The sequence below is a fragment of the Paroedura picta genome, chromosome 12, assembly GCF_049243985.1.
Source record: "Paroedura picta isolate Pp20150507F chromosome 12, Ppicta_v3.0, whole genome shotgun sequence".
Taxonomy (NCBI): Eukaryota; Metazoa; Chordata; class Lepidosauria; order Squamata; family Gekkonidae; genus Paroedura; species Paroedura picta.
Genome location: NC_135380.1, coordinates 24,804,206 through 24,815,201, shown reverse-complemented (window position 1 = coordinate 24,815,201; position 10,996 = coordinate 24,804,206). Strand labels below are relative to the sequence as shown.

At 41.6% G+C, this 10,996-nt stretch overlaps 1 protein-coding gene across 1 annotated transcript; it reads left to right on the top strand.

Annotated features, from left to right (window-relative positions):
• The first annotated feature begins 3,699 nt into the window (after nucleotides 1-3,699).
• Nucleotides 3,700-8,977, top strand: BMP10 (bone morphogenetic protein 10). The gene is made up of 2 exons (XM_077306028.1): nucleotides 3,700-4,111; nucleotides 5,890-8,977. Exons 1-2 carry the CDS (start codon nucleotides 3,805-3,807, stop codon nucleotides 6,831-6,833), a joined length of 1,251 nt encoding a protein of 416 aa, XP_077162143.1. The 5' UTR covers nucleotides 3,700-3,804; the 3' UTR covers nucleotides 6,834-8,977.
• Nucleotides 8,978-10,996: the final 2,019 nt, after the last annotated feature.

The following is a 10,996-nucleotide window of genomic DNA, read 5'->3' as shown; positions in this document are numbered from 1 at the left end:
CGTCTACTGTAAGGGTTGGATTAGAATGTTAAAATGGCCCAGCTGCAAGATTAGTGGCCTCTGATCACCACCAGCAATGACAGCAAGCATGGCTTGCCTGTGGCCTTCTCTTGTGCCAACACCTATCAGGTCAATGTCAAACAGCCTGACCACTTGTGGCCCATTCAAGTGGCACGATCCATTGGTCAAGATCCTGCTGCTCATGGCTTAGATGGCTGGCCAGATATAATCTAATCATCTCCTATTACTAACCCCCTGTACCCTGACTCAGCTTGCTCTTGGCTGGCCACAGTCCTCAAAGACAGTAGCCCACTGGGAACTTTTCCCAGTAAATTAAAGGAAAAGTTTTCCCTTTTGGCCATTAATCATTTGTTATGCTGATTGAGTTGCATCAGTTCATTCACTATGTAATCACAGGCCCTCAGTTTCCTTGTGTTCTTCTCATCTCTCTTTCCTCCCCCTGTTGTCTCTTGTGCTGTCAACATTTAAGACCTGTGCAGATGACCCAACAGACCTGGGAAGAATCAATGCATGAAGGAGGAAAATCATGCCCACTGACTGTGTGTTCTGACCTCACACATGGAGTGGTTCTTCTGTACAGACTCTATATCAGGCTTTCTCAGCCAGGGTTTTATGAAACATTGAGGTTTCTTAATGCCCCTGGAAGGGTTTCCTGAATGGGTGGGAGTTAGTTACTTTTTGATACATTATTTTAATTTGTTAAACATTTATTGGGTAATATGACCATATATGGTCATGGCAACCCACCCACCCCCTCCCAAAATGGCCAATGATGGGCCTGGAGAGGTAGGAAGGGATGGGGCCCCTGGTGGGTTTGTACATAGCTATGCTGCCCAACCATATTCTGCATGATTGCACCACTTCTGGGGTTTATTGAAGCTTGAAGAAAGTTTCAGGGATTTCTCTATGGTAAAAAAGTTGAGAAAGGCTGCCCTGCATACATGAATGCCCTGTACAGAATACCTGGCCAGTATGTGGAGGTTGTGGGCATGGTCAACAGGTATGATCCCATCCTGCCCCCTCCACACCCCAATAGCTGGCTTTGCAGGGCTACTAATGGTAAAAGCATCGGAGGCTTTTGGCTTTTCTTATTCTGTATTTGCCCAGGGCCGTTTTAATCTCTAATGGTTCCCTTCAGAAAAATTTAGGAATGGCCCATTTATAGAAATAACAGAGTCCAGCTATGAAATGCAATAGATGGGAAGTCAGTTTCCAAGAGATGCAGAAATGGAAACTAATTTTAGTTAGCCCACCACATGCTCATCACACTGTCCCTGTCACATCCCCCTTTTATCTCCCATATCGCATCCAGCGGTTACGTCATGCATCAGCCAGCTTCTGCTAACGCACAATGGGAGGAATTTCTCCAGTTTCAAGCACATCTTTTGGAAAGCTTCATACCACCCATAGTTCAAGGAACTCAGCAAGGATGGGTCATCTTCAAGTGATTATCGAAAGCAGCACATATATAGGCATAAATATCATTGCAATCCGAGAGACATATGAACGTTGCATCTTGCCAGCCAATTTGGGAAGGTCAGAATTTGCGTCCCAAACTTGTGATCACTGAGGCCCATTTTGTATCATGGGAGGCACATTTCTCTCTTACACCCAAAATAGGATTACTTTAGAGTGTATAGGAGGAGTCCACGTTTACATAAGTCACTATTCCGGTGCATGGAAAGGAGGCAAGCTCAGAGCAAAGACTAGAACGAGCAGGTCCCTGTGAGAGCCAATGTTTTCTTTGCACCTGAAATCCATGGAGTTCTTCAGTCACACTTGATACAAAGAGGAGCAGAATTGTTGTTTGAAAACCAGGTTGGTTCATGGGCCACAAGTGCCTACCGTCAGCTACATCTGGGTCACCAACCCTCTTTTCTTAAGCTTAGTCCATCTGGCCACACGGATCCATGCTTTTGCAATGCCACCCTGAGCCACTAGAGAAGGCAGTATATACATTAATAAATTAATTAAATAATAATAGTTGGATTACTATCCAATCATAGTTGGATTACTGTAATGTGCTCTGGACTGGATTGCCCTTGAAGACGAACGCGAAACTATCACTGGTCCAAAATACAGCAGCGCCGACTGATGGGAACATATGCTGCTCATTTTTAGGAGAATACAAAAGGGCTGCATCAGCCAAAGCTGTTGGTACAACTGAAGTTAAAAGTGTTTAACTCAGCTAAAAATTCCCTACATGTTTTGCCAACAGGCTTATTCATGGGAATCTGTTAGTCTTTCACTGTTCCTTCAACAAGACTAGCAGCTGCCAGTGGAAGGACCATTTGGGTGCCAGTTGGTTTCTGAGTTTGGTTCAAGGTGCTGGTTATCACCTTTAAGCCCTTCGAGACCTCAGACTCCTCCCATATGTCCCTGTGCAACAAAAGTGATCTTCTGCTGACTGTTCCCCTGTTTAGGGTGGTCTCATTAGTACTGGCCAGAGCCCAGGCCTTTCCCATCATGCCTTTCACTCTGTAGAAAGAACTACCTGAAGAGGTGAGAGGAACCTCTCCAGTAGAGAGCTTCAAGAAGTATTGCATTTAGGGTTTGCATTTGGGGTTGGCTTTTTGCTGTTGTTGTTCAGGGCTATGAACAGTAGGTGTCTTTCTAGTGGGTGAGGGGTATTTTGGGCTTTCTATTCTACTTGTGTTATAACATGCAATGTTTTAATTATTACAGAAAGCTGCCTTAGACAAGATGGGATATGGATACTTTCAGAAATACATTACTCCTTCTGGTCTCTATCAGATACTGACTAGAATGAGGCAAGGCAATAATAGCATTATACTCCACTGAGATCCTTCCCAACCCCAAATCTTGTCCACTCTTGGCTGAACAACAAAGTCTCCAGGTTTTTCCCAGACCAGTGTTGGCAACCCTAGTTAATGGGCAATGGCATACCAGGCAATTTCTTGGAACAGGAGGAAGTTCATGGAAGAACTACATGTGGGTCTCAATTCACTGAGCCTTCAATAACTACAATGGCCTTTGCCTACTTGTATTGTTCATTATGCCAATAAAGACTTCTGTATCTGTATCTACAATGGCCATTGGTGATTTTAATTCATCCTAAACAGGGAACATTTATTTTGAATGAAAACCTCTTTCTTGTGCAATGTCCCATTTCCATTTTTCAGACATTTACCATCCTCTTTTGATACTCTTTTAAAGGCTTTTTGTGACCTTCTCTTGGATGAGATGGATGACCCTGAGCCAAAATGATTCAAAGAAGGTCTACCTACTTCTATTAAAAATGTGTTTCTGTTATGCTAGCAGGAACTTGTTAACAACATGGAGCATGGATGTGGTGTGGTACACATATCTAGTTTAAATGGCAACAAAGATTCATGGCTTAAAAATGGCCAGCCAGGCCAAACAAAGCAAGCGGCAAGGGAGGGAAAAGAGAGTCAGATCCTCTGCAGAAGAGGAAAACTTGTTTTATTTCACAGCATCCCAATATGGAATGTTTACAAAATGCTCATTAAGAGAAAGGATTGTGAGATAGCAACAGAAAGCTGGTGAACCGCTTACACTGGAGGAGATAAGGGACAGCTACCATAGAAGACAGAGCAAGCCATATCCAATTACTAAGACCTCAGTGAAGGGGGGGGGTGACAGAGGGAGGGAGACTGATCACAAGTTTCAAGCAAAGAGTTTCCAAACTTGTCAACTGTCTTTGACACAAGCCGTATATATCCATCGCTGGGGATACAATAGCCACTTAGACAGCACCAGAGCAAAAACTTGTTGAGTACTGTGGCCAGCTAGAACAAAGGAATGGATTCTGGAGCCTTTCAGATCTGGGCAACGCTTGCTTTTTTGGTCCACGTTGCAAACTGTAGTCCCATAATGAGCCTAGATGTACCTCTTTTGGAGGAAGACATGCCATTTTTTGATGAACAGGATGCACTTCTTCAGAATTTGCAAAATGCATTGCTGAAGGCACTTAACCTCTCTGACATTCCTACGCAAGAAGCAGTCAAGGTGGACCCTCCAGAATATATGTTAGAGCTCTATAACAGGTTTGCAACTGATAAGACGTCTATGCCATCTGCCAACATTGTTAGAAGCTTCAAAAATGAAGGTAAGTTCTGAGATACTCAGAGGACCAAGCATTTTTTTTCCGACTATTTTAATCCCCATGTTTCCAATAATCAGATTATGACTAGATTGTATTGATGAAAGAAAACAATTGTTACCTTGATGAGGTCAAGAGGAATGTTTGAGACACAATAACAAAATGGTTGGGTTAACACAAATTAGTGGGCTTCCTTGCTTTATGATTAAACATGCATCTGATATGCTCAGCCCGTTGAACTTCATACTGCAAACCATTTGAAGTAGGAACTATTTGAGGCAGGAACTGTTTTCTAGACCTTTCATTGTGTGGCCCCTCTGAATTGAAAAAAATATCTTGGATGCCTGGTGCTTAGATTTTGGAATCTAAAATGGGTAAAGGGATCTAACTCGTGTACTAATTTGTTCATACTACAGAAGTATTTTTTAATCTTTTCCAAAGGGAACCACAATGACGAAAACCCACCCAGAAATTCTCTCCTGCATAAGACCTATAGAAATCACAGGGAGTTTCTTGCAAGACCATTTTTGTCATCTTGCACATCTTCCATTGATTTCGATAGATCTTGGTGGTAAGAGCTTCCAAGAGGATTGTGTTCACTGACTGGACGTTGCCTTCTGATCAAATTTGCATCCACTAACTGCATTTGTAGAGATTTTATAGATAACAGTGTTTTAATGTTACCTGACATTGGTGTTTACATGGCTAGGATGATGTCTGACAAAAAGGTTAAAAAGGGATTTTTAAAACCTGTTAGCTAAATACCTGGGCAAAAAGGAAGGAAGGCTCAGAAGGTTTTGTTTAAGGTCTTGTTGCATGGAAACAGAAGAATGATGGATTCAACTGGTAAACAGTTATCAGGATTTCACTAACAAAAAATTGTTTTTGTGAGAATGGCATATTTTATTTATGAATGTGTCTTAGATGGTGGTAATGCTAGAATTCTACATGGGAGAATTTTATGATGAATAGAATATTTCTGTGCGGACTGCTGAAGTCAATGGAACTAAACTGGCTTAAAACCTAGCATTGTGTTTTAATTGGCTTGTAATATAGACTGTTATTAGCAAATAAAAATAAATAGTATAGCATGACATTAAATGCTTTCTAATATGACTTAACCTAGTACTCTAAATCATAATCAAAAGCAAGGTCAATCAATCCTTCTTTAGGTACTGATTTTTGTAAGAGAGCAATAAGAGTTTTGCTAAACAAGGCCAAACTAGACATATCTTCTCATATCTGTGAACAGAAGCTTTAAAAAAAGTATAGATAACAACAGGGGTGTGCTTGAGGAAAGGGGACAGAAAGTTTTGTGCTATTTTCTCAACTTTAGTTATCTTTATCAGTGGCTCTTTGCCCCATGGGTATCTCTAAGTCCACCCCTTGTGGGGCAAACAGAAGTTTCAAGGAACTTCAGCTTCCTTGTAGAAATTTCCATTGTCAACTATTAAGGCAATTCTGACACAAATTAGTGGAAATTGTTTAAGAAGCCACTTTCCTTTTGCATTGACCATATTCCACTTTCCCTATGGCCACCCAAAAGATCATATGAAACAAAAATTTTGGAGAACAAAAAAGCAGAATAAAAAGTATTCTGATAATTTTCTAACAGCACTCCTGTTAAACTACTATGCTCAAGGTTTTGAATGATAGCTAAGGTAGATTCAATTTGGTTTAAATTTGTAGTGTACATTCCGTAAGTATACAGCCTCCTTACTGGGTACTTGTGTTCATAAATTTACAAGGCAGAGGTGTAATAAATCTTTATTTTTAATCACCAGAGCAGATTTTGTATCCTGTCCACTTTAAAGGAATACGGAGATACCCTCTTCTTTTCAACTTCTCCATCCCTCATCATGAAAAGATAACCGTGGCTGAGCTGAGGCTTTATACCTTGGGGGAAGATGAAAGTGTGCTTTATGGTGGTTCGGAAAGGAAGATCACCATTCTTGAAGTGCTGGAGAATGAACATGGAGAAGGGAAAAAGAAAGGAGAGAAGAAAATGAAAGTGCTGGCATCCAGACACATTCACAGCACTGACAATGAATGGAAAACATTTGAGGTCACAGAGGCCATCAGGAAATGGCATCACTCAGACTCAACCACTCATCGGCTAGAGGTGCAGATTGAGAACAGAGGGGGAGAGGAGCCCAACGGACGAGGAAAAGTAGATATAGATATCAATGCGGAGGCCAAGCATGAGCCTTTATTGGTTGTCTTTTCAGATGACCAAGGCCATGACAAGAAAGAGGGGAAGCATGAACTGAACGAGATGATCGACCATGAGGAGATGCAAGATCTGCAGGACCTGGACATGAATGATTTTTATACCAGACCCAACGAAGAGAAGCTTCTTCAGATAAAGTCCAACATTATCTATGACTCAACCTCCCGCATAAGAAGAAACGCTGGGAGCAGCTGCAAAAGGACTTCGCTCCTTGTAGACTTCAAAGAGATTGGCTGGGATTCCTGGATCATCGCCCCACAAACCTACGAAGCATACCAGTGTAAGGGAGCATGCTCTTACCCTTTGGATGATCAAGTCACAACCACCTATGCCATGGCCCGGACTTTGATTCACTTGAACGATCCCCAGAAAGCTTCTCCAGCCTGTTGCGTGCCTACCAAGCTGGCTCCCATCTCTTTGCTTTACTTAGATAAAGGTGTGGTTACCTACAAGCTAAACTATGATGACATGTCAGTATTAGAATGTGGTTGCCGATAGTAGTAGTTCACCCCCCCTTGCATGGCACCTTTGGCCTTTGAGTATTTAATTCTCCCCTCTGTAAATTTGTACAGTTTTGATGTGTACATATTTAAATGAGTGTATTTAAATGAGGCATGTACAGATAATATGAAGCAGAAAGAACAGACAGCAGATTAAAGGGGATGTATATTCAGGCTGATTCACACAATTCAAAGTTCACAACACAAAGAGCTTTGTATTGAGCGAAATGGCCCTTGGCTAGCTTCTTGGCTTGGGTGAACAGGGCTGTCCTTCATGTGATTTTATACAATCGCCAGAACCCAGCGACAACACTGTGTTAAGTTTTATAAGTGCACAACCCAAGAGAGTAAATGGGGATACTTTTTGCATGTCTCCCCAAGAAGGCCAGGAAGCATTCTAATATGCCACTCCCCCTGTCTGAAGTGACCTAATTGGGGAAAGGGGGATGCTGCTGGAGTCTGCAGATTGCATAAAGCAAGCTCCATAGTCTGAGATGCTGAGAGTTATTTCCCACTCTCTGTCCATTTTAACACATGCATCTGAAGAGCAATTAACAGGTCCTCATAAACTGGAAGGATGCAATAAGAACTAGAATTTTTACTGGTAATTAGCAGCTATGAGGTGTGTGATCTGAACTGAAAATGTGTTATCAGTGGGGAGGGAAGGGTTTGAACCACACATGAAGCTGCTTTATAGTAAATCAGATGATTGGTCTATCCAGATCGGTATTGTTTCTTTTGAGTGGCAGCAGCTGTCCTGGATCACAAGCAGAGGTCTCTCACACTGCCTACTATCTGATCTTTTAAAATGATTATGCAGAATGAACCTGGAAATTTTTGTGTTAAGAGAAGATGAGCCACAGCCTTCCCTCAATTTGCAATATCTCAGTTTCTCCTTTCTCCAACTCGGGTCTTCTTTGCTTCATTATCAATGGCATACAAGCAGCCTGCACAACAAAATTAGATATACTGGGGGGGGGGGGCTAGTTTGCAGGTGGTTCATACTGCCTTACTGACAAGTATCTACTAGTGTTTAAGCCAGAGACTGCAGACGCAAACCCCTTTGCTAAGATTCTCCCTTCAGAGATCCAGGTTCCACTGGATTACAATCTCTTCTCTGCTTCATCTCTATGATGTTCAGAGGCAGAATACCACTGAATACCACCTGCTGGAAGTCAAACAACCGGAGATCATCTTGATGCCCTGTTTAGATTTTCAAAGGTTTCTGACTACCCACTGTTGGAAATAGAATTCTGCAACAAATGAACCTTTGGTCACATCCAGCAACATTATGATCTCAAATTGCAGCTCATACAGTTTCCACCAAGTATATTTGCATTGGGCCAACAAATAGACGTAACTAGGAATGTATGGCCCTCAACCAACTAATCGTCTTTGCATTTTAAGTTTCCAAAAGGGAAGAATTATACAGAGCACGATCATCCGTTGCTTAAATCTGAATGGACCCCTTCTAGAGACAAAGAAAAGGACTCCTTGTGTGGATGGTGAAGCTAGAAATTCGCGGGGCCATTCTCCCTCCCCCCCTTTGCTCCACTTCAGTCATATACGATGGAGTCACATGTCATGTTTCCGCCACTCTTCCCCAACAAATCGCTGCGATAAGAAGGTGTCGGAGCTGAGAAACAATAGAGCTGATGCTTTATTTATACTAAGCTGGAAATTTGTCAGATTCCTTGCAAAGTGTAATTGATGCTGACTTTTTGCCCTTAACTACAGTTGACTGCACTGTCTCCTGCCTACATTTTACACTTTTAAGGCACAGCTATCTTCCCAGAACGAGATAAGGGACTTGTCTTTGAGAGAACGGACTATGACTCTCCGTGGGAAACTACCCCAAAGACACCATCAAGGACTCATCCAAGCCAGCTTTACCTACATCCGCACAGCCGTTATTTATTGATCTATTTATTGACTGCTGTCCTTGTAATATACTGTAGAATACAAAATGTTTTATTTTTGTGCTTGTATTGAAAACACATTTAGAAAATATTATGTATCAAACCGTAAGAGCTGGATGTTAATTGCTGCAACAAAGCACAGGGGTTCTCGGTTCCTTGTAAATACATCTTTGTCCTTTTTTTTTCTAATTTCTCCATGTAATACAAACTATATTGACATCCAGTTTATAGTAGCGTTTTTTTTTCTGGCTAGCATTAGGTACTTGGATAACACAGGCAGGGAACTATATCCATGTATACTCCCTGTCCCACATCCCCCAGATTTATGAAGAATGGCAAAGTGATGCCATTGCCAAATTTTGTCCAAGTGTTGTAAGCTGCCTTCTCCCAAACACTTCCAACTTGATTTGTAAATGGTGGGTGGAAGCATCTTTTAGTTGCTAGGCAACCACAGTGCATCACACCATCTCAGAGCAAAAAGAATTAGCCAGTAATTAATGGTAGTCAGAGGAGAGACGTGCTAAATAATCACATGTAACCCGAACCAATTCATCTGTCTTAAACACAACCATTTGAATACTATGTCCAGCTGGTTTGCTAATGAAGGAGTATATTGCATCACCAGCAGAGAGAGGTGAGGACCGAGATCTTCAAAACATGTCACCAAAGAGCAATTCAGGAAAGCAGAAAGAATGAGAAGTGTACTTATTCTATAGGAACTTCTACATCTTATACCATCTTTAAGCCTGAAAATCCCATATGAGTCTCCATAATTGTCTCAGAGTAGATCCTATAGATGAATACCCTACCACGTTAGTATGGGATACATGATCAACTTGTGTTGATGCTTAGACTGGCATTTTAAACTTTTTAAATGTTTAAATTGACTTTTAAATTATTGTAAACATATGTTATAAGTTATAGGACTGAATGGATCAAGAAGTATCTTGGGCACACCGTTCATTTTCTTAACAATTATGATAGGTGAAGCTCAAAAAAATGTACCAAGGAATAATGGGCCATCTTTAATTTATGTTGACCTCTTTTTCATCATTTACATGAAACACTGAACTGTTTGAAACTATCTCAGAGAAACTCTACAGTCGAAGTATCTGCTTGGCTTGAAATGTTGCAGCTGTGGACTAACAGCAATTTTCTTCTATGACTTAGTGTAATGTTTTGTTATCGGGAAAGGAGCTTTGAGAATGATAGGTCACTTATTATATTGGGAACACGCACAGCCCAAGACGGAAGCTTTGTTTATAACACTGCTTCACCTGTTTTCATCTAAGGACTGCCAAAATGGGAGGGGGGGAAAACTCTGACCAAAAAGGTTTAGTAGTACCTTCAAGAATTACAGACTGAGGCAACATGGAGTGCTCTGTTTCATCTGGAGAAGCAAACCCTCTATTTATAAGAGTGCCAACAGAGGTCAGCTTTAGTCACCCAAGCTAGTAACCATTGATGGACCAAGTTCCACCATGAATCTGTCTAACCACCTTTTAAAAACCATCTCTGCTAATGCTCACCACTATGTCTTGACTCTATTGCCTGACCTTTACTGAGTGCCCTTGAGAGGGGGAGGCAAAGTTACCTTTCCCGACCTTCTCCAAGTTTTGCATGCTCCTCACTCAGCCTGCTGGGAATTTTGCTTAACAATAGAGGACTCTTCGGCTCCAATTAGATGAGATTGGAAGGGAGAGTTTAATTCTTATCCCAGCGCAAAATTTGCTGAACTCACACGGTTCCTCCAGTGCTGAAATTTCCCCTATTAGGAGAAACAAAACTACATGGAAATGTCCTCGTGGATTTTATCCTGGATCAATAAATGGAAGGGGTTGCCCGCTGTGATTCTCCTTCTCTGACAACAGCCTGACCCAAATTCCTGCAGCCTTTCATATATCCTGAAATCTCATGGTAGCTTAGTCTTCCAGTGTCACTGGTGCTTTCACCAAGGGGTTAAAATAGGGAATGATTCTGTTGAAAAGTTCTGCATTGAGTTAAAGCAGGAGTTTCAAGTGGAGGGTGGTCTCCACAGACATCGAGCACAGTAGCTAATGAACATTCCCGGCATACATCGCTTTCAAGTTTATGTTGTCTTTTGCTGTAGCAACTCCTTATCTTCCCAGAGATTAGAGTATTTCAGATCACTTGTTGCAAAGATTTATTGTGGGATCCATTTCCTAAGCTGTCACCACTAGCTAAAACAAAGTCAAAACCTGAAGCGAGATAAAACTACACT

Coding starts and splice junctions, on each gene's coding strand:
- BMP10 (XM_077306028.1), top strand. CDS start 3,805: ATGGATTCTGGAGCCTTTCAGATCTGGGCAACGCTTGCTTTTTTGGTC. Junction 4,112..5,889: donor TAGAAGCTTCAAAAATGAAG/GTAAGTTCTGAG, acceptor TTTAATCACCAG/AGCAGATTTTGTATCCTGTC.